Source organism: Mercenaria mercenaria, chromosome 17, assembly GCF_021730395.1.
Source record: "Mercenaria mercenaria strain notata chromosome 17, MADL_Memer_1, whole genome shotgun sequence".
NCBI lineage: Eukaryota > Metazoa > Mollusca > Bivalvia > Venerida > Veneridae > Mercenaria > Mercenaria mercenaria.
The window spans coordinates 34,399,650-34,424,927 of NC_069377.1; the positions used below are offsets into that span (position 1 = coordinate 34,399,650).

Here is a 25,278-nt window from a genome sequence, read left to right on the forward strand (position 1 = left end):
TTATGGAAAAACATGCTTACCGTTTCCAAGAACAACGGGATGGGAATAAAGATTGTACAGGAATCATTAAGTCACCTCATATGAAAACAATACATTTAGTCTTTGTGTCATGTTCTTTATGCAAGAATAGCGACACTACACGTTTGTTAACCCTATGGATGAAAATGTCGATCTCGGTCACAAACATTCCCGCGGGCTTCTGCAGACGTTAATACACAAACACAAAAAAAAACGTTTATTATCTCTACAGTGGTACTGCCCAAACTGAATGATGGGCCAATCCGTTTTAAGAAATTAGCAGGGTTAAAGTCTTAAGAAAAGAATCGGGACCTCCCAATTAGGAGAGAGTTTCACGAACCTGAAAGCTTTCTACTTCGTCCAGTTTGTAATCAATATGTTGTGTCTGTACTTTTAAAAACGATAGTAAAGCTAAATCCCAACAAAAAATAACATGCGACTGTGATTCCATTAAATGATTTATTTTCAATTGCAACGTGTCTCCTTTTTACTTATCATGACTTTCTTAGGCTGCATCTAAAATCACAGGCACACTCTTTTCTGGACAAACTAGAAAGACATTCATATCAAGTACTTGCAATGCAAGGAGTTATATATATATTTTGGAAATGATTGGTGTTTTTTTGTATTTTATGCGCCTAGTTTGTCTAGAGAATTTGCATGTTTGTGACAATACAGGACTTTCAAAATGTTCCTTAGCTAATCAGATAATCTATTTCTGTCAATTGTCTCGTTGGATACATTATTTTGTAAACTCTTCAATTTCGTCTAGTAGAAACTGCCTCAGTTCCTCCATATCTTCATCATCCTTATACTCCAGAAGGTTTACTGAGGGATTAAAATATTCTCCCATATTTTTCTTTTCAAGCCGATGTTCTAGCTCTTGCAGGAAGTTGAGGTAACGATTCGCTAGCTGGTTACTGGTCCAGAATTTGTCGTCTGGCAAAATTTCACACAGCCAAAGTAGTGTCGTCTGAAAAGCAGCAGAAAAGAAATTTCACCGATTAAAATTGAAAATTCCTGCAGAATGTGCTTTGTGGACATTAACCTGATCGTTTTAACAAGAACTGTCCGTAAGACAGCGCGCTCCACTATTCGGGGATTTGACAGTAAAATGAATATATGTCTGAACAAGAGACCTCTACTTTAAAAGGAAGATACACCAAGGGGCATAATTCCATCAAATACACAAATCTGAGTTATTAGGATTGATACAACACATGCAGATGATGATGATAAAGATATATTTTGAGTTTCAAGTCATTACCTTATATAGTACCAAAGTTATGTTCAGAAAACAAAACAAAATTTAAGTATAAAAGGGGCATAATTCGTTCAAAAAAATACAAATCGGAGTTATGGGAATGTTACCACACGTGCAGATGATGATGATAAAGATACATTTTAAGTTTCAAGTCTTTATCTTATATTGCATTAAAGTAGTACCCAGAAAGCGAAGATTGCAAAAAAGTTTAAGTACAAAAGGGGCATAATTCTGTCAAAAACACAATTAGAGTTCATGCGGATTATTATAAACAAATACTTTTAATTTCAAGTCATTATCTTTTAAAGTACCAAAGATATGTCTATAAACGAAGCTTTCGAAAAAATTTAACATGAAAATAATTCAAAGTATAACTCCTTGGTGACCTTGACCTTGGGTATAATGGGTCAAGCCCCTACATATACTTTGTTTGCATACTGGACAATGTTTATGTGAAGTTACAGTAAGATATAAGCAATAGTAACAAAGATATGACAGAAAAACAAAGGTTGCCGAAAAACTTTAACCTTAAAAATAACCTAAGTATAACACCTTGGTGACCTTGACCTTGGGTATAATGGGCTCATCCCATACACATACATTGCTTGTATACTGGACAATGTTTATGTGAAGTTACAGTAAGATATAAGCAATAGTAACAAACATATGACAGAAAAACAAAGGTTGCCGAAAAACTTTAACCTTAAAAATAACCTAAGTTTAACACGTTGGTGACCTTGACCTTGGGTATAATGGGCTCAGCCCATACACATACATTGTTTGTATATTGGACAATGTTTATGTGAAGTTACAGTAAGATATAAGCAATAGTAACAAAGATATGACAGAAAAACAAAGGTTGCCGAAAAACTTTAACCTTAAAAATAACCTAAGTATAACACCTTGGTGACCTTGACCTTGGGTATAATGGGCTCAGCCCATACACATATATTGCTTGTATACTGGACAATGTTTTTGTGAAGTTACAGTAACATATAAACAATAGTAACAAAGATATGACAGAAAAACAAAGGTTGCCGAAAACCTTTCTAAGTATAACACCTTGGTGACCTTGACCTTGGGTATAATGGGCTCAGCCCATATACATACATTGTTTGTATACTGGACAATGTTTATGTGAAGTTACAGTCAGATATAAGCAATAGTAACAAAGATATGACAGAAAAACAAAGGTTGCCGAAAAACTTTAACCAAGAAGGGTCACGCCGACGCCGACGCCGGGGCGAGTAGTATAGCCCCCCTATTCTCCGAATAGTGGAGCTAAAAATGAGAGAAGTTTCTAAATATATGTGGATCATCCTAAGTAGCCAAGTCGGGTATTTTGTTACACACAACAAATAATGGATATTTTGAAGCAGTCCATCTGAAATCAAAATCAGCATTTAGACTAAATATCCGGCGATGCTTATAGGAGAGATCGTGTTTGTATACAAATCCGGTGTATTTTCTATTTTTAGAACTGATAAGACAGTGATCGGCCGACCGTCCATGTTTTTTGTAAACAGTGATGTTTTTCTAACGGTATAAACCTTATTAAAACACAAATTATTTCAATAATGTTTTGATCAATGGAAAGACTATAAAACAAGCAATTTATAAATTTCTTTTAATTGTTATTTCGGAATAAAATGGATTGATTATGAACGCTTAACTTACAGTGTTTTCTAAAAGTTTTGAACATCACTACGCCGCTATTAAAATTATATATGTCATTTAAAAGGACCTACTTTTTAGTCTTTTTGAATTTCTTGAAGCATTCCAGCAATTTGTTATCAAGAACTACATTATATGTGGACAATTTAACTAATACTTACCTTCAAGAGATAAGAGGAGAGACATTTTAGACCTGCACGAGATTTGGATTTCCACTGAATTAGTTTCTTCTTCATAATTCGGAGACACTGTTTCCGCCATGTTCCTATGTCATCAATATCATCCAGAAGCTCGTTTTCAAGATTCGCAAACGAAATTTTCCAATATTTATCTCCCTTTGGTACCAAGTAAATTGTCTGAGCACATACTTTCTTTATCTTAGACTTTTTCAGCCATCTTTTTGTATCAAATCTCGGCCAATGAAAATCCGTTACCTTGAGATTTTCTGCTGCAATGTTCAGTTTGGGGGTAATGTCGACAGATATATTAGGTCCATCCTGTTGAAGGATTGTCAATGTGACCGCAGGACCTCTTGCACCATTGTTCAATGATACACCTTCAAGTTCTTCAAATGAATATATCAAAATACATCAACATTCTGGCCAAAGTACCAAAGTATTTAAAGCATTAAACTAATACGTGTGTATATTACCGTGTATGTGTATTCGGCTTTAGCGTCCTTTTCAACATTTTTTCACCTACCCGCTTAGCTCAATAGGGAGAGCGTCGGTCTACGGATCGCGGGGTCGTGAGTTCGATCCTCGGGCGGGAAGTTGGCAGTTACTTGCGGAGAACAGGTTTGTACTGGTACAGAATCCAGGAACACTGATTAGGTTAACTGCCCGCCATTACATGACTGAAATACTGTTTAACCCAAAAACAAACAAACAACACTTTTTCACGTGTCTACTTGTAACAGTTAGCACAGTGCCCAACTTTATAGTACTGCCTTATACACCTGACATGATATCTTATGATTAAGGTCACATCATCTGACTAAAGTGTCAGAGCTATACTCCTTTTAAAATGCAGAGCTGCCAGATATACTTTCAATAAATGATACAAATGTAAATCGAAGAAACAATTAATGTACATTAAGTCATTCTTTAAGTATTTATGTGAAGTAAAATACACTGTATTTCATCGTGGAAAGTTTAAAAAAGAGCATGGAGTATACTAACCTAGATTTTGAATAGTTTCACCAATGACTCCATGAAAATGATATAACAGCTGATATGGTAGAATCCATCCCCAGACGTTATCTTCCCCAGTTCGTTTGAAAGTACAACATTCCAAAAATCGTGAAGCATCAGTAAGTCCGAGCCATACTGCTACATGACCATCTGGAACCTCGACGGGGTCGTCTTCTAAATCAATTGGACGCAATTCTTCCGGAAACAGACGTTTTCCACCATTCACAAACATTGTTGCTGGGATCTGTAAGTTTTACATATACTAGTATTAACATGGAATTTGTCACGTGCATATTTCTATGTTTAAAATTGTATTGTTGTTATAATAAATTCATTTAAATAAGAAATATCTCTTTCTAAAAGACACCTTTATGAACGTGTTAAAGAGAACGTCCTGTGAACACATTTTTAAATACACTTGCTCGTCAGAATTATATCATTCGCTTGTCTGATGTACGACATTGTATTTTTGTATCAATCGTAGAGGCTTTTACGCGTTTATTTTTCTAGAATTATCTTCGGCTGTTACAATGCGTACACCCGTTTTTCAAACAAACAACGAAAAGCGGCAGAGTACACTTACAGTTTGAATATTCTATCAAAATATAAGCCATTTTTTCTAATTAAACAAAATAGCAGATACCGTGCATGTCTAGATATTTATTTCAAATGTATTTACTTGTAAAATGATTTCGCTACTTTCCAGAAGTATAATGAAGGAAATTACGGGATGTGTTTTAACAAAACTGAAAATAATCCTATTTAGAAGTTAATTTGCGAAATTAATAACTCAGCAGTGTGTATGACGCCATGAAAGTGCACAAAAATGACTGCCTCCATTTTCTTGATTTTCAAAATGCAATATCTTTTTCAATAATTGTTTGATATTTTGCAACGTTAAGAAAGGTTTGACAATAAATTTCAAATAAAAGCAGCTTATATCGATTCAGACATTCCTTAATGTTATTCAAGAATGTAAAGAAGCAGTGAATATAAAAATATAAAGGCCGTAAGGCTATAGTTTAAACAAGAATGGTGGGGAATAAAGACGCAATGTTGTAAATAAAATGAACAAGAGCTGTCACTAATGGTGACAAATGCCCCCGCAGCACCTTGACCTTTGACCTGGTGATCCCAAAGTCAGTAGGGATGGTGTACTCAATAAGTAATATCAGCATGTGAAGTTTGAAGGTCCTGGGTGCAGTGGTTCGCATGTAAAGTGCCTTCATGCAAAAAAGTTAACGTTGGCCCCTGTGACCTTAACCTTTGACCTGGTGACCCCAAAGTCAGTAGGGGTGGTGTACTCAATAAGTACTATCAGCATGTGAAGTTTGAAGGTCCTGGGTGCAGTGGTTTGCGAGTAAAGTGCCTTCATGCAAAAAGTTAACGTTGTGACGAACTAACTAACTGACTAACTAACGGACGGACGGACAGTTGAAAACTAATATGCCTCCCTTCGGGGGCATAAAAATCTGTAGGCCTACTAATCAAGCGTGATTACCTCATCCATGACATTAGCATCGATATCATCATTGGCATACACGATATTAAATGGTTCATCAGACAGCAGTATCTCGTCATTGTCTTCCAGTACAATTTCAACACTGTAATCTAGCTCGTCAAGTTTTCCAATATTTGCATCGACTGTCACAGAGCCTTCGTCATCTGCCAGGCGGGAGTATTTGTAACCTGTTGCCACATTCGTATAGTCTAATATCTGTTTTATAATCTCGTCAACAAAGTCAATAGAACTAATCTCAAGGTCGTCGTCAGTTTGCAACTTTTTATCATAAAATGCAACAAGTGCATCTAGTTTATCGCTATCCAATGACGTTTTCACATATTTTCGACGTCGAAGTTTGTTATAGGGTAGCCTTTGCACTGGCAGGGGCTCGATGGCCTTAGGTTTCCAGCCATGTTCACTTATATTGCTGTATCTAAATGTCGGCAAAGACAACCTTTGAAACAGTTCGTCGGATGGCCTGCACATGTTTTGTGTTCGTCCTCGGTGTGCACCTTTAGGAATGCAATGCATATTTGGCGCATCTACATCATTCCCATGCATAGACCGATTGTCTGATTGTATTCCCATGCCAACACGCGAATATATGATTTTACTCCCATCAGTGCATGTTTCGTTTAAATCAGAGGCTGAACGCGTGGTTTTAGGAGTGTCATCCGAAAGTATAGTTGGTTCTTTTACCGAAATACGTTCCTGCCCCTTTTTGGCGTTCAGACAAACATTCACAGGTTCAATTTGTGATTCCAACGACTCACTTCTCTGTGCTGTTGGTTCTACATTTGTAGTAATAGACGAAGCGACAGTTTCTTGTGTTGGTTTAACTTTTCCTTTCATATCTATTGCCATGGGTTTAGTAAGTTCATCAGAGCACTTATTATACATTTCATGCTTGCAATTAGAAGCATTTTCGTCATGCCGTATTCCATTAACTGAATCACTAGATGGGGATAAGAATGGACTTGTTACTGACATTCTCGACATTTCTGGTATTATATCGTCGGAAGTTTTATTTAAACGATCGCTCAAATCGTTTCCTGAGGAAATGTGTTTCATCTTAGACTCGGTCTGTGTCTCAGCCACTAAGCTTTTGCTGTTGACTTTTAACGGATCTTTGCAAAGTGTTTGGTAAGTTTCTTCATGAAATTCGTTATTTTCAGGAATGCTGTTGCTGACTTTACAAATGGATCCCTCGATGATTTCGGCTTGAGACGCACTTCTGGCGTCAACACTGACAGTTTCATTTACTTGCGTTACGGTTTGACACGATGCTATGTTTTTCGGTGATGTATTTTTACTGTCCACTGCGCATGTTCGTGACATAGACAAACTTGCGGGGTAAAGTTCATTTTGGACAATGGACTCCTCTGATTCCATTTTAGACACATCTGTAGTCATCACTTCTGAAATATTGAACATGCAACTGAAAAAAATAAAATGAATTACTACGTTAACCAAATAAATTGGCGAGAGTAGATCTAAGTAAAAAATAAATGGTGAGCAATAACTTTTTCCGAAAAATTAGTTTGTTACGCATGCGTCTTGAAAAAATATGACGTCACGTCGTGATTTCTGTTTCCAGATCTTCTTTTTCAATTGATTTTTATTTGGCCTTAAAAATGTAATTAATTACATGTTTTCAGTAGATAATTAGGAAATAATACATATCAATACCAGGTTCAAACACGACAAAAACGTTATACAACAGTGATGGCGTAGCCCGACTGATTTATTCTAAGCGGTGTTTAAACGATTCGGAAGGTCTAGATGTATTTAAAAAAGATTCTGATATGTATTATTTCGGTTGTACTAAGTCTTTTTTATTATTAATGTGACAGAAAAGTTTCTACGCTAATACATGGCGCCAAACAATAGGTCGTCATATATAAATGCTTATCATACACACGAGGACTTTTAACGGTAAGTCTGGGGTTTATACTCTACACAGCTAAATGCTATACTGTGCCTGAAAGGGCGGATGGACCCTTATTAAACTTGAAAAGCAAGCAAAAGGTTAGCCCTCCATACATCTGCGGAGTAATTCCATTAAGGCTTAAATGATATTATAACCAACTTACACTGGCAAAAGCTTTCGCAGAAGCGGTGGTTCCAACGCCGCGGCGGTGGAGGATTCGTTGCAGAAGCGGCGGATAAATATGGCCAGCTGACTACATAACGGTAAGTTTTCTAATAAGTTTTCCCATGTTTTTTTCACGTTTGAATGAAAACAACCAGTGAGACAAGAGCCCACATGTGTACTCTTCCAGCCACAAACACTTATTCACTGCAATTCTTTGTCATATTATAATGTAAACACTTCTGTACAGTTTGACGAGGGACTGTCGTTTTTGTAGAATTTCCATCACAAATAGTAAGATCTTGTACAAACGCGACCCCTGGGCACGTTTGCATCAAATCGTAAGTATGACAGTGTCAAGCAAAAACTATTTCCTAGTAATCGGTGAATTTTTATGTCTGCAATTAAGGTGTATTTTGTTTCTTTAATGTGCGTTACATGGACTTCTAACTTAACTATACAGCACTTTTCCCGGGATTTTGATTAGGGTATATCCATGAAATCACTCTGACATTAGACATCAATAGAAATTGAATGTTTAGTAATAATATACTATTGATCTGCACTACACGAAAAATAAGCTTAATGTTTTGAACCTCTAATCTACTGCCAAGAAATAACAAATACTGTTTATATGAACGCATGAAAGATTTCTTTAAATTCATTTTCCCTAAATATATACAAAATATCAACTGACAATATTGATTGTTTGATTAACTGCCGACCACATGCGACTTTTAACTCATATAACATACCAACTTGACTAATGTACAATACAATTACTAATACGTAGCATACCATAACAAAATGCCATTGAGCAGCTGCGTTATGTGGGTTAAGACTTTTTACAAGTAGACTCTAATATGTTATATGAGGTAAAAGTCGAATGTGGTCAGCATTTAATTAAACAATCGATATTGTCAGTTGATATTTTGTATATATTTAGGGAAAATGAAGTGAAAGAAATCTTTTATGCGTTCATATAAGCAATCATAATTGAAGTGTTTTTGATACGAAGGAACAGGGTGTTATTTCTTGGCATTAGATTTAGTAACATAATTATGGTTCAAAACATTCAGCTTACTTTTCGTGTATGTATTCAACAGAACGGAAATGCAAATCAATATTACATTATAACTAAACATTCGGTTTCTTTTGATGCCTAATGTCAAAGCGATTTCTTGGACCTACCCTAATCAAAATCCCGGGAAAAGGTGCTGTTTAGTTAAGTTAAAAGTCCATAACGAACATTAAAGAAACAAGATAGATCTACACCGCAATGCGTTGCAATTGTACCCACGGTCAGTCACTGCGTTGGAATCATTTTTGGTCGATTATCATTTATGCCTGCATTGAAAATTCACCGATTAGATCTACTAAGAAATAGTTTTTGCTTGACAGTGTCATACTAACGATGTAATGCAAACGTGCTCAGGGGTCGTTTTGTACAAGATTTTACCATTTGTGATGGAAATTCTACAAAAACGACAGTCCCTCGTCAAACTGTACAGAAGTGTTTACATTAAGGATAACATGGTGTAATAGCCATATTGCATATCTTGTAACTGGATGATAATATTTAAATGAAATTTGGTCACTTTAAAGACATTCACAATTAAAAAAAATTCACCGAGAGATTTTTCAAATTGTATCATTTTTGGGGGAGATAATCGGTATTGCAGTTAACATTGATGCCTATGGGAAATATAAAGATTCTTTGATTATGAGAATCTGAACTTGAGTTTGGAGAAAATTTTGCGGTAGAAAGCTGCATTATATGATTCTGATACAAATATTAAAAAGAAATTTAAAATTCCCGTAGGGAAAAGGAGAGAATCATATTTATTTTTTAGTTTTCAGGGGAGATAACTCATGAAAAACCAAAATTAACAGGGGAGGTAATCTAAAGGAAAATTTTGTGAACTTCTGTCACTATATAACTTGTCAATATGCACCTTATTTCTATCGTTTGACACTTTTAAAGCTTAAATTATCAAGTTGTATGTACGCTTTTGGTGAAATTGAGGCCTATTACACCATGTTATCCTTAATATAATGACAAAGAATTGCACTCAACAAGTGTTTGTAACTGGTAAAGTACACGTGGGATCCTGTCTCACTGGTTGTTTTCATTCAAACATGAAAAATATGGGAAAACTCATTAGAAAACTTAGATCTACCGTAATGTAGTCAGCCGGCCGTATTTATCCACCGCCGTGTCGTTGGAACCACCGCTTCTGCGAAAACTATGACCAGTGTGCAATTGTATGCGTGCAGATTAATAATGCTTTTAAAATTCTTAGCCTTTATCCTATGGTATTGTGATGATTTAGATCTAGCATTTAAAATTACATTTAAATTTAGATCTACTTCATGTTTTAAGTTACTCAAATATGACAGTAGATTATTCTTGAAATTTTCTAGTGGAATAAGATCTAGCTCTATTATTTTATGATTTTCACTGTTACAGTATATGAATAACGGATAGATCTATCAGTATAGGATACTGATTTACATCATTAATAATATTAAAGTAAAAGCGAGTTACATCAATAATGATATATAAGTAGGCTACATTAACACTTACAAAAGCGTAGATTATCTCATAAATATGTCATAAAAATATTCTTACCTGAAAAATGTGACGTCACAATAATATTATAATGACGTCATGATGCTGTACGTGACATTTTGCCGGAGAAACCTATGTACAAGCTAAAAGTGTTTGTCAAAACTATTTTCACTGGACAGTGGTGAACACTAGATTTTACATTTTTATCTACACTAGAGCTACTCGCATTATTAGTAACTAGGTCATAGAAGGAAAATATATAGACCTATTTCGCTAGTTCTACTTAAATTTGATTTACTTTCAGACACTGGTAGAATTACGAAATATAAGGTGTAGATCTACAACGTTTTGAATTTCCAGTGAATGATGAAAGAACAAAAATATCCAGTTCTTTCCAAAATTCATGGCGTTAGCCTACGGTTCAGTCTAATGTTTTTCTTGACCCTTCAGAAAGGAACCATTTTTAGCTCACCAGAGCCAAAGAAGCCCTAGAGCTTAGATATTTGGTGTGAAGCATTGCCTAGTGGACCTCTACCAAGTTTGTTCAAATCATGACCCTGGGGTCAAAATTGACCCCGCCCCAGGGGTCACTTGATTTTACATAGGAAAATCTTAAAAAATCTTCTCAAAACCAGAAGCCCTAGAGCTTAGATAATTGACATGTGACCTCTACTAAAGTTGTTCAAATCATGACCTTGGGGTCAAAATTGACCCCGCCCCTGGGGTCACTCGATTTTACATATATTTCTATAGGAAAATCTTCAATTAAAAAAAAAAAAACCAGAAGGCCTAGAGCTTAGATATTTGACATGTAGCATTGCCTAGTAGACCTCTACAAAATTTATTCAAATCATGACCCCCGGGGTCAAAATTGACCCCGCCCCTGGGGTCACTTGATTTTACATAGGATAATTTTCAAAAAATTTCTAAAAATAAACCAGACGGCCTAGAGCTTAGATATTTCACATGTAGCATTGCCTAGTAGACCTCTACAAAATTTATTCAAATCATGACCCCCGGGGTCAAATTGACCCCGCCCCATGGGGTTATTTGATTGTACATAGAAAACTCTTCAAAATTTTCTAAAAATAATCCAAAAGGCCTAGAGCTTAGATATTTGACATGTAGAATTGCCTTGTGGACCTCTACAAAATTTGTTCAAATCGTGACCCCCGCGGTAAAAATTGACCCCGCCCCAGGGGTCACTTGATTTTACATAGGCAAATCTTCAAAAAATTTCTAAAAATAAATCAGAAGGTCTAGATCTTAGATATTTAACTTGTAGCATTGCCTAGTAGACTTCTACAGAATTTGTTCAAATCATGCACCCCGGGGTCAAATTGACCCCGCCCCATGGAGTGTCTTGATTGTACATAGAAATATCTTCAAATTTTTCTAAAAATAAACCAGAAGGCCTAGAGCTTAGATATTTCACACGTAGCATTGCCTAGTAGACTTCTACAAAATTTGTTCAAATCATATACCCCGGGGTCAAATTGACCCCGCCCCATGGGGTTACTTGATTGTACATAGAAAAATCTTCAATTTTTTCTAAAAATAAACCAGAAGGCCTAGAGCTTAGATATTTGACATGTAGCATTGCCTAGTGGACCTCTACAAAATTTGTTCAAATCTTGACCCCCGGGGTAAAATTGGTCCCGCCCCAGGGGTTACTTGATTGTACATCGGAAAATCTTCCAAAAAAATTCTAAAAATCATCAGTTTTACATTTGAAACATGTAGCTCATATTTCTCAGGGTCATCATGACCCTCTTGTCAACTGATCTTCATGAAATTTGGTCAGAATGATTACCTTGATAAAAACTAGGCCGAGTTCGAAAATGGGTCATCTGGGGTCAAAAACTAGGTCACTAGGTCAAATCAAGAAAAAACCTTGTGTATGCGATAGAGGCTGTATTTTTCAACTGATCTTCATAAATATTTGTCAGAATGATTGCCTTGATGAAATCTAGGCCGAATTCGAAAATGGTTTATCTTGGGTCAAAAACTAGGTCATTAGGTCAAATCAGGGAAAAGCCTTGTTTATGTGATAGAGGCTGTATTTTTCAATTGATCTTCATGAATTTTGGTCAGAATGATTACCTTGATGAAATCTAGGCCGAGTTTAAAATGGGTTATCTGGGGTCAAAAACTAGGTCACTAGATCAAATCAAAGAAAAACCTTGTGTATGCGATAGAGGCTGTATTTTTCAATTGATCTTCATGAAATTTGCTCAGAATGATAGCCTTGATGAAATCTAGGTCAAGTTCGAATATGGGTCATCTGGGTTCAAAAATTAGGTCACTAGGTCAAATCAAGGCAAAACCTTGTGTATGCGATAGAGGCTGTATTTTTCAATTGATCTTCATGAAATTTGGTCAGAATGATAGCCTTGATGAAATCTAGGTCAAGTTCAAATATTGGTCATCTGGGGTCAAACACTAGGTCACTAGGTCAAATCAAAGAAAATACTTGTTTATACTCGAGGTTTTTGCTCCAATTGGTCAGAATATCTTTTCCTATGAAATCACTAGGTCAAGCATGTTTACACTGTGTGTTATATTGTGTTTCTCAGGTGAGCGACCTAGGACCATCTTGGCCCTCTTGTTATTTCTTAAGAGCGAGTTTTGTTTACCACATTAGATCTATCATCAATAAACTAAAACGCAACAGAAATTCTTACGCGACTTCAGTAAGCTCAACACAGATACTGATATGGAATGTAGGGAGTTACAAACTACAATCTCCAAGATACTTACAATAATGTTCAATGCATTTGCAGAATGGGAAAAAAATAATTTTGACAGATCATGAAAACTTACGACAAAACTTGACAGATGTAAGATGACTCATGGCCTAATTAAAACTTTGCTGTAGTTTCTACCTTTATTAGCTTTTGTTAAAGAGGCTCATATATTGTGGCTTACAACTTATATAAAATACAATGAAATAATTGCCTGTCAACTTACTGTGGTTTTGTCTATCAAAATCTCGTAAGAAATCCTATTATTTCAATCACCTGCCAACAATTAAAGGCAGTCACAGTTTTGCAATTCGGCAAATACCTGAGATCTATTTTTCATACAGATACATAGACCCTATATTGTAAACATTACAGAACAGAACAGATGTAAAGAAAATGATATACCGGTAATTTCTTTCTTTGGAAAGAAAACACAGTCTCCTTACATTTTGTCATAAGTAAATAAACACTTTTCCTACAAAAAGACGAGACGAAACAGATTAAAATTTAGGTTAATTAATAATTACTTCACTATAGAAAAACATGTTGATTTTCTCACGAAGTGCACACAATATGCCCCTAAAACAATTAGTCAGGTCATATTTATAAGTGTTATATTGCGATAAACTGATTGACATAGGGTGTAACTTGAATGAAAATTTATCTATATTTTAAGAGAAATATTTTTTTTGTTTATTACTTGTGGCTTGTTCCAGAATTCATTAATTTTGCTTATGTAAATTAGGTAGGAGGCCAATAGGGTCTACCATGCACCCCCACCCCCCTCTACCTTAGACTTTTTTTCATAGGTACCATAATTGTTCGGCAGGACCAACCCTTTCGAAATAAAAATTGTTCCCATGAAAAAACTCTTCAACTATATAAGATTTCACTGTTTCCATGGCAACCGTTTATTTTTGGAAAATACGACCATATAAAGGATAATTAGTCATATCTTGGTCAGTTTTGATGATAAAACAATAAAAATGGTGTCAAAATGGAGCTAAGACATTGGCCTTTAAGAAGCAACATTTGTATGTCAATTAACTTATCTTATTTGCATATTCAGGAATATTAATGAGAATGTTACAAAATGACAAAATGTTATTAGAAAATAATATTTTTTAAGTTTTAAATTAATTTAAATGTACCAAACAGTTTTGATCTGATCTGAAAGTCTCTCAGTGTTTTCTTAAATAGTATTATCCTTTTGAAGCAACCATCAGATGGCACTTAAAGAGTATTTAAGGGATAGCAAATTGTTTTTTAAGCTCATCCTTTTGAAGCGTAACAACACAATCGAGCAAAGTAACAGCTGACTTGATTTGATTGTTCGTTAGATGTAGTGAAATGTGAAACTGCCCTCATACCCCTAGCACTAGCTTAAACAGTGTTCTGTTATAGTGAAATTTTATGGATTACTTAAAATTTGAACTTAAAATCAGATGAAATGTCTGAAAAACATGGAATGCATAAATTATGAGGCAGTAATGTTACAAGAATCAAATTCTGCACGTCTTGATTAAGATGTTACTTATGATGTTTTCACTTTAATGTTACCTAATATAGCATATTTGCTCTCTTTTCGCCCCATGTGGTTCTGGAACGATCTATGTATGAAAAGAATTGGAACCACTGCCTTACCCTTGCATGATCGTAAGAGGCGACTAATAGGGTCTTAACACTTGGTTTTGCTGTAACTCTGTGATTCCAGCAGGTATGCAAATTTTACTTCCATACCTCATGTTTTTATTTCGATGTAAATGAGATGTGAAACCAAACTTTGTACTCCTGTTTGGCGCCATATAACCTATACTGTGTTGATGCGCCGTAAAACCCAAATAAATAAATAAATTGCTCTCTTGTTGGTTATCTGTTATGAATAATATGTTGCTTTATAGCATATCATTCATAAATTAGAAAGCAAATGACAAAAGAAGATCATAGGTTCTCAAAATCACTTTATTTTTATAAATGAAATTTGATTACACTTTGATTCTGAAGCAATTTGTATCATACTCTCGAGTTTCTTGCTACAGTTAGAACTTTTGGCAAAGAGAGGTAATGCCTTTGTCATAATAACCTTTGGTATGTAACTTAATTGATAATCAAACTTTTTTGTTATGATTGATGCATAGTTACTCTTAGTAGTGTTTCTCTTAATGTTACGGTATATCAATGAATATTCCAACACACAATATAATTTAGCCCTTGTCTGTACAATTTAGAATACCAAAAAATATTTTGTACATTCTGTCATTCTTGTAAATGTTTCAAAATGACTACAATAGTTTTCTTTATTTCATATGTATAAAGTTTTATATATTTCTTATATCTTGATTTGGTATCACTAAAACAATTTTGTTCAGCTGGTTTTAGTTTTAAATCTAAAGTTTTTACTTTAAGTACCAGCATATTTTCTTTTGTTTATTAGTTTTGGTTTAGCACAACTTTGCAAAAGAAATTCAGTCATGTAATGTTGAGCAGGTAACCTAACAAGTGTCCATGGATTCTGTACCGGAACTACTCAATTCTCTGCAGGCAAGTGCTAAGTTCTTCATATTATACAGGTGGGTGTAAGTCTACTTCTACTAAGCCGACTTTAGACACGATGTCTTTATTTAATCGTCACGGAGAGCAATTAAGGGCCTCCTCCAGATATCTGACTCGGGACCCTATGATTTATCCTATAAAGCTAGGGTTGGTTTTGTATATGTTCTTTTAATGCTACTTTTTCTACAATTCAAAAAGTACTTTTTATAAAACTTGACTTACTAACAGGAAGTATCAGCTGTATGATCATAATATTATGGATGCACAGATAAATATAATTGCGTGTTTTATTGAAATTCCATCTAAAATTAGAGTTACATGTATGGTGCAATATATATTTTAGGCTATTTCTTCTGAAATAACAGAAGAAAACCTTCTTAAAACTAACAGCTAACAGTTTAAATAAATCGGTATGCGACAATTTGGGTTTCAACTTCTTTTTAAATATCTTTTTAAAAAGCAATGGTAGTGGTAACGTATTTTAAAGTGCGTTACGGAAAAAATATCACACTCTCTGACAAGTAAAGAAGTATATTGTATTATTATAGTATCAAATAATTAATATTAACCATGTTTATGGCATATTTTCTGAATAACTGATGCAATACAACAAGGTTGTTGAAATGGTAACGTAACATGTGTAATGTATGTTACATTTTTATTTTTCCTTTAATAAAGTGTTAATTCTGTAGGGATAACGCATGTTTTTTCGTGTTATAACGTCTGCAGAATCCCGAGGGATTGGTTGGTGCCCGAGCCCGTAGGGCGAGGGTACCAACGTATCCCGAGGGATTCTGAAGACGTTATAACACCAAAATAACATGCGCCAACACTATTCTAGCATAAAACGCGAAAAAACGAATAAATGAATACATTATCCCTCAACGTCATTAAATTTCCATGAAATGCGCGCGAATATCCGAGTTGTTTTTTCACGTTGACGTCATTTCCATTTGAATTATCCATTTTGGGGCCGTAATGCGTTAACGCTCTGCCACGGAATGTGCATATATAAAAAGGTGTTATAACAGCACGTGAGCGCGAGAATCTCTCTGTTAACACACGTTTTCTCTCCTGTTAAAACACCCACAAAAAGTGACAAGAACAGCAGTTTTATGCTAGAATATGTCTAAAAACATTATAGACTACATAAAAATTGGTTTTCCATTGATAACAATTAATTATATCATTTTATTCAGTTTTAGGGGTTTCAGAATTTTATTCGTTGTGTGTGACACTGGTTCATTTTATGCACATTAGCTGAGCACATCCAGTTTTGAGTAAACAAATGTGCCATAAAAGTAACAAAATAATATATTACAAAACACTGAGAGAAAATGAACGGTTGCCATGGAAACAGTGAAATCTTATATAGTTGAAAAGAGTTTTTTCATGGGAACATTTTTTATTTCCAAAGGGTTGGTCCTGCCGAACAATTTGGTACCTATGAAAAAAAGTCTAGGGGTGGGGGATGCATAATAGACCTCATTGGCCCCCGTACTAAATGATTGACCAATCTGTATAGATATGGAGACAAATTGTGTTTTATTGGACTAAACTGAAAGGCATGCACGCTCACACAGCAACCACGTGGTGGCTTGGAAGCCGGTCCTGATAAGTAATGAAGACGGAGACAGAGAATTATGAAATACTTATTGGCTTATTTGTGCTACTAGATGGAATTTTGTTAGCTCTGTCATTTAGAAGCTATACTGTTGGTGACGGAAAATAAACAAGATAGAAAAAAAAAAACACACACACAAAAAAAACCCCAGTGCATTTAGGCATCGCCTACAGTGACAGCCATTTGACTCAAAATTTTACATGCAAATTTTCATAAAAATAAAAGATGACTAGATATCTAAGTGGTAACTATAAAGTCAATAAATTTGTCATAATTATATCTATGTGAACATATGCAAGTAGAAGGATGTGCATTTCACTACCTGTATTATGCCTTTATTCGATATTTTTTATGACAAAATTTTGCAATTTTATCTGCAGTCAAACTCAATATATATTCAATACATTTCAAAGATAATTACAGCCAATTGTAAAACAGACCGTGAAGAATAAAGTCTTCAGAAATTATTTTGAAATTTTACCTGATTACTGAATTATACACAAAAATCCCAACACCATCAATTTATCCAATTTGTGTTATCTGTTCACACATAATTTACATGTATATAAACAGGTGATATTATAGGATTATGTATAGGTTTATAGTGGACGCAACTTGACCCCGATGGTTGACCTTTATATTATAATACTTAATGAGGCACAACATATTATTGAAAAGGGGTGTACGTAAAACACGAGCTGCATGAGAAAGTCGAAATGTCAATTTATGTAATTATAAATTAGTGTATTGGAAAGTTTTAACTGATCAAATGTAAGTATACATACTTTGATACTGCACTGTATACAAATTAATTCCATAAAAATATACATGGCTACCCTATTTATCCTTTATTTCTACAATGAAATAATCGATATGAATAATCTGCTGAAGGTCAACCATCGTGGTCAAGTTGCGACTACTATACCTGCATGGCTACCTGTGGTCAGTAATGCATGTACAAACAACATTTTAAATTAAATTTACATGGGGTTGTCTTTTTGTGTCTAATGCAACTAGAGCTATCACTAAAGGTGATGAATGTACCCCCCGCATGCACTGACACAGTACATTGCAATCTGACGCACACAAGATTGCATAATTATGTGGACTGTATGTATATAGACTGTATGTATACAGTATAGTAACAAAAAACAAAGTCCCATAACTATGCAGAATATTTATCTAAAAGAATGTAACATGCACCATGCACAACTAGGGTTGGTACTGATCACTTGTGTGAAGTTTCATTAAATTGTGTGTAAGGGTTTGGTAGATTAGGCATGCACAAGATTGCATGTGCAGACTGCATGTACATAGTATGTTAACAAGAAACAAAGTCCCATAACTCTGCAATTTTTGTCGCTGAAAGAACCTAACATGGCCCATACACAACTACTGTTGTTACTGATCACTTGTGTGAAGTTTCATTAAATTGTGTCAAGGGGATGAGGAGAGATGGTGCGCACAAGATTGTGTCTATGTATATAGTATAGTAACAAAAAAAAACAAAGTCCCATAACTCTGCAAATTTTTTTTCTGAAAGAACCTAACATGCCCCATGCACAACTACTGTTGTTACTGATCACTTGTGTGAAGTTTCATTAAATTGTGTCAAGGGGATGAGGAGAGATGGTGCGCACAAGATTGTGTCTATGTATATAGTATAGTAACAAAAAAACAAAGTCCCATAACTCTGCAATTTTTTTTTCTAAAAGAACCTAACATGCCCCATGCACAACTACTGTTGGTACTGATCACTTGTGTGAAGTTTCATTAAATTGTGTCAAGGGGATGAGGAGAGATGGTGCGCACAAGATTGTGTCGTGTCTATGTATATAGTATAGTAACAAAAAAACAAAGTCCCATAACACTGCAAATTTTTTTTCTAAAAGAACCTAACATGCCCCATGCACAACTACTGTTGGTACTGATCACTTGTGTGATGTTTCATTAAATTGTGTCAAGGGGATGAGGAGAGATGGTGCGCACAAGATTGTGTCTATGTATATAGTATAGCAACAAAAAAACAAAGTCCCATAACTCTGCAATTTTTTTTTCTAAAAGAACCTAACATGCCCCATGCACAACTACTGTTGGTACTGATCACTTGTGTGAAGTTTCATTAAATTCTGTCAAGGGGATAAGGAGAGATGGTGCGCACAAGATTGCGTCTACGGACAGACGGACAGACAGACAGACGGACAGACAGACAGACAGACAGACAACCTGAAACCAGTATACCCCCCCTTACAACTTTGTTGTCGGGGGGTACAATAACCAGGAACAATTTCGACAAAAATCCGTAGGAGTTTGTAGTATACATATTGTACTATGAAATTAACTAAATTTTGTCTTTGTAATATTTTTATATTGGAGTTCTACTGCACATAAAATTTCAATATTTTGGGGTAAATTTTCGGTCTAAACGAGACTCAAATATTTTACAAGCGGCATATTTACTATAAATCATCATATGCTTCTTATGCTGATGATAATTTGACCAGCTGTTAAGGCTTTAGTGCAATTTTCAAGAGAAAAATACTCGGCCTGAAAATATGAACTGATACTGAGTTGTGACTGTGGCGATGCCTTAAGTTATTTATCTAGCGGATTTAATAAGCGGCTACGCTGCACAGAACATATACTTTATTCGATTTCGTAAACAACATGTTTGTAAACATTAAAGATTGCGCACAGGGTTCCATATTTTAGTGTGTCTTGTATAAAAAAAAATGAGCTCAAGCTAAAACAAAGCATAATCAAAAAGTAGAAAAGTCATTTTGTAAGTAGAGAAATTTTAGGTTGAAAACGTAAACAAGTATGACTTAGTAATCAAACTGTAGATCATCAGTATATTGACAAATTATGTTTCAGCTGATACCACGTGATACATTACATCTGACGTGTGATTCAGTTTTTTTAATATCATGTACAGCATAAGTAAGAAAATTACAAATAGAGGATACTCAGGATAATTTTTTAAACAAATATGAGCCGTGCCATGAGAAAACCAACATAGTGGCTTTGCGACCAGCATGGATTCAGAACAGCCTGCGCATCCGCGCAGTCTGGTCAGGATTCATGCTGTTCGCCAACAGTTTCTCTAATTCCAATAGGCTTTGAAAACGAACAGCATGGATCCTGACCAGACAGCGCGGATGCGCAGGCTGGTCTGGATCCATGCTGGTCGCAGACACACTATGTTGGTTTTCTCATGGCACGGCTCATATATGTTTTCAAGAGAGTTGATTATCAGTTACATGAATTAAACAAAATATTTTGGCGTTAATTTAAACTTCCACGTATAACATATTTTACGGTTTACAATGTCATTAACGGCGAAGGTTTTTCTCTTTACTTAACAAATGACTTTTGATACATATATAACTGTATGTAAGTATATGTCACATACACATACATAATATACATATACATCTATATGAAAGGTTGATATATATTTACGTTACATCACAATTAATATTTGGGTTCTACAGTTCAACGCTTGTTTTATACATAAAGATAAATTGATTCTTGTATCTGCATTTAATCTATAAATTCATACATGCTTGCCTCTCTGAAATGACTACATTGTGTTTTGAGTTAAAACTGTAAAATGATAAAAGCAAAAAAATCACCAAGGTATCCTTGTAGACATTTTCAGGATAAGGCTGGTAACTAGTATAACCCTTGACATTCCACACCACTGGCATCATCCAGATTTTACAATAGACATCTCTATCTAAATATACAACTATATACAAAATCATGTGAGATTGAACTCTATAGCACATGCTTTAATATAAACAACTTTACTTACATGTAATATCTTCACCAGTTTACGTCCCTCTGTATACAAAATGCATCATCCAGAGCAACATTGTATTTATGATACTATTAGTCATGAATACACATTACACTTGGCATTCAATTGTGCAGAGAAATTCAAGATTACATACATAGACTAATCTGCTATTCTTAGACCATTATTCAATCACATGGTCCAATCAACGAGTTTAAATCGTACTTACTGTTTGTCAAGAGAAATTAATTGAAATTTCGCACTTTGAAATCCGTGAAAAGGTACTCGGAGCACGAAATTCATGTTCCTTCACCTGAACGTATACTATAATTCAACGAGTGATGCGTGACTTATCCGCTATCCTCGGCGTTTACCGCAATATTGTTATGAGCTAAAAGTGCAGACACGCCTCGATGCATAAAGTTGATACATATAAATCCCACTATATACAAACATAAACATATTAAATTCAATAACCAGTATTAGGCGATGTAGGTATCACCCATATTGCGTTTTTCAACACAATGCCTTCAGTATCTGTAAATCTATCTGAAAAACGACCCCGTGGTGACGTTAGAACGCGCGAACGTTCCGATTACTCGTGATTATCATGATTTTGGTGCGAGGGGCATGGCGGTGTATTTTGGACCAACCAACGGTGGCGTCATGTTGATTTCAATGTTTTTTCGTTACTGTTTATAGGGAATCGGGATCGATCCCTCTACGGAAACATGCGATATACCGAATGCGATATCTACTATCCAATAATAATATTAAAAAAATGTGTACTTCGGCACGCGCACAGACGTTAATAATATAAGAGCAGGTAGTATATTCCCGACCTTGACGTAAGAATTTATCTGTTCATTTTGACAGAACAAATTACTGAATATATCATTTATTTCTTGTTCGGATAATTACCTGTGATTAAGATACCTGTATATTTAGAAAATATAGTGAAAACTCGAAAAATTAATTTTGGTCACTACTGATAGCATGTAAAATGATATATTTTGGGCTCTTCGATTGTCAATAAAATCAAATTATTTTCGAATTCGTTTTCCTATACCATAATGCTGGTCAAGCACATGTTGACTGTACAAAATTTACTGAAATGAACATAACAGAACAGAACAGAAGATATCTTTTATTTTACCCAAGTATTTTACAATACAGCATATGGTATATCACATAATGTGGATATTAACATTTAAATGGTTTCGGTACAGGGGTGGGCGAGGGGGAGTGCAGTCAAGGTATAAACATTTTCAACAGTGATTGTACAAAAGTTACTGAACAAATGAAACTTATTTTATTACATGTTTTTTTTTTCCAGTGAATAAAATATTCTGATATGAAAACCATATCTTATATTTTCACTCATGGTTGTGCCATTCGTGAAAATACTGCTGCTTGACTTCACTCGTGAAAGATATTTCAATTTTACACTGAAACAAACAAATATCCTCCATATATTCAAAAACGGATAACTGATAACTTATGGGGTTCTGCTTTTTCGTATAATGTTTCACGTCTTTCCCGTGTTTTCCTTGGTTCAAGTCAAATAGATCAATCACTGCTTCGTCTTAGAAGCAAAATAGACATCTAGTGAAACGGAAAGTCTAATTCGCTTAGACGAACCAACGATGTCTATTTCGCTTAGACGAACCAGTGATGTCTTTATCGCTTAGACGAACCAATGATGTATACTGTAAAAGCACAAATTTTCGCTGTGTCAAAATTTCGCGATTTTGAAATTTTGACTTTGTTCGCGAGGTTTCATATTCGCGAAATTGTAAAAATGATATTAGCATTATCTAATGTTGAATATTTACGCGAAGATTAATTTTCGCAAGAGGTAGGGCCTCGCGAATTTAGCGAAAATTAAACACTCGCGAAAATGTCTGCTTTTACAGTATATCGCTAAGACTTACCAATGATGTCTCTAGTTGATCTAAAAGTTATGTTATACATGAAAGGGAAATATAGTTATTTATGTTCAAACCAGTAACTTTCAGAATTAAGTAAAACATATTTCATAGATCTACTTGTAAATCATGTAGAGTGGAGTAATATTTCCTGCGTTAAAGCGTAATGGTATAATAAAAAACAAGCACGTTATTCACCCATACATTACTTTTTAGGCTGAGTGGTCACACATACATCCATAACAATTTCTGTTCTGTATAACTTCTGGCCGCAGGAAATATTTTGACTTGTTACAGTATGTATTTGTGTATGAAAGTGTGGGTGCGTGTGTATATATATGTTTGACCAGTTATTTTGTTGGTTAGGGAAAGGTTTGTGATCGTTAATAATGTATATGTTAATCAATATAGATGAGATACATGTATCAAAGTTTAACTACTTATTGCAAATGCTACATTAATATCTTTATTTCAGTGAAATTCTCTTTCGTGTAGTAGAAACTTCCTTAGTTCCTATTGATATACTCCAGCACAGATGCACTGAGAAGTTGAATTGTTCCCCTTATATTTTGTAGTGTTTTAGCCATACAGGACAGTTGACGAAAATGTTTAAAGTTGATTTCTAGCCTAAACACTGGCATTTTTCAAAATATTTCACTATCCAGTAAATGACAAAATACGTCCACGCTCCTGATCCTGAAATATGAAAAAAAAGCATGTGAAGATTAGTAGTATCAACCAACGCGTGAATAAATTACACCTAGAAGAAATAATTTTTGGCTATAATGTCTGGGTGTCTTAATTTGCAAATAAACTGTATAATGTATTGATGTAGGTTCTAGAACAGTAAAACAAAACTAAATGAACAACGTTTACTATCTGGAAAAACATCATTATTTCAAATTTCAAATGAAACTTAATATTGTTTTTGTAAATTTTTATTTTTGAGAAACTTTCAATGAACAACTTTTTGTTCATTTTTCTTGTACTGATAAGTAACATATATACAACAGATAGAAACCGTTATATCATTTGTATCTATGCTTTTTTTCTGATATAAAAACAGTTTTCTCGGATTTAGGTTAATTTCTGACAGGTGGCATAACTCTTCTATCCACGTTAGATAAATGTCATCAGCCCACGCTTAAAGCTGAAACCACTAAATCTGGCTGTTCTTTATTCATATAAAATTCACTCACTTTGTACTGGTTTTTAGACATTTTCTAGCATATCAGATGTTCAGCGACTTATTTTCCCAGAAAGAGCGCTACTATAGAAAAAGAAAAAGAAAAAGGGGTGTTAACTTTTATATATGAAAATTACAGTTCGTTAAATACAACCAGATGAATTTACTCCTTTTCGCTTCATTCAATGTCTCTTTTCCAGACTTAAAATTCTTATGCCGCCATTTTTATCTAGCATGCGATAGGAACATGCCGATTTCGACAGAATGCTGCACATACATCCTGAGACGCGGTAGAGCAGAAAAAAACACGATGCTATTGAAAGGGCACGAGGAATGGAAGAAAGATTAGCACTATTTCTATTTGAACTACTCGTGATAGACCTGCGGAGGCTTACATTTGATTTGGTAGTGATCAACCTATAAGGTAGTGGTCGGTACCTAACGTATGCTCCGTAATACGCTAGTTCGGCATTTTCCGTTTTTTAAAAAGAAAATCCACTTGTGCGCTGAGCTACATTTACTGGATTGGTAAACGTGAACACGTAATCGCACGGAAATTGCGGAGTGCCATTCCGGATACTAGTATCATCCGTAGCATTCCGGACAGCCAAGGCTGGTTATCGTTACTTCCCGCCATTTTGAAATTATGTTTATCTTTTCATTATAAGGTGACATTGGTAAAAATTGAAATCTGACCAGATGAGGGTGGAAATGGGCTACTTTGATAAGAATTTGGTAGAAAATGACAAATTAATTGCAATTTTGTTGTAAATGAGGATAAAACCCAAAATTTTACATTTTCACTTTTTTTGTGTGTATTTTTTTCGAAAGCTGCATATTTATTGCCTAAAGATTGCTAATTTCTGGCAATAACAGGTATAAATGAACATAAATAACAGTTTAAATGTGTAATTTGCATGCAGATCAGAGTAGAAAATGGGGCAAAACAAGGCTATAGTTAGGGTAACTGCTTGAAAATTATGTCGCGACCGCTATTTTTGGCAAAATCTGACGCGTTGTCTTATGTTACTGAAAATACCATAAAACCTTAGAAACTATTGATATCAAGCTAAAACCTTGTATTTTTTTCATGCATTTGGGTTGTTTGTACATTTCAAAGGAAATTT

The 25,278-nt window shown here is 34.8% G+C and overlaps 1 protein-coding gene across 2 annotated transcripts; it reads right to left on the reverse strand.

The window, feature by feature from the left end:
• Window positions 1-463: 463 nt before the first annotated feature.
• Window positions 464-21,359, reverse strand: LOC128549899 (uncharacterized). 2 transcript variants are annotated; one of them, XM_053527646.1, is made up of 5 exons: window positions 21,056-21,359; window positions 5,651-7,071; window positions 4,138-4,393; window positions 3,118-3,521; window positions 464-991 (listed from the first exon to the last, which is right to left on the reverse strand). In XM_053527646.1, exons 2-5 carry the CDS (start codon window positions 7,064-7,066, stop codon window positions 761-763), a joined length of 2,307 nt encoding a protein of 768 aa, XP_053383621.1. In that variant the 5' UTR covers window positions 7,067-7,071; window positions 21,056-21,359; the 3' UTR covers window positions 464-760. The 2 variants fall into 2 exon arrangements, with proteins under 2 accessions (XP_053383621.1, XP_053383619.1); XM_053527644.1 differs by lacking the exon at window positions 21,056-21,359 and having other exon boundaries at window positions 5,651-7,093.
• Between the last annotated feature and the right edge of the window lie 3,919 nt (window positions 21,360-25,278).

Coding starts and splice junctions, on each gene's coding strand:
- LOC128549899 (XM_053527644.1), bottom strand. CDS start 7,087: ATGTTCAATATTTCAGAAGTGATGACTACAGATGTGTCTAAAATGGAA. Junction 3,522..4,137: donor TGAAACTATTCAAAATCTAG/GTTAGTATACTC, acceptor ATTCATTTGAAG/AACTTGAAGGTGTATCATTG. Junction 992..3,117: donor TCTCCTCTTATCTCTTGAAG/GTAAGTATTAGT, acceptor GCTGCTTTTCAG/ACGACACTACTTTGGCTGTG.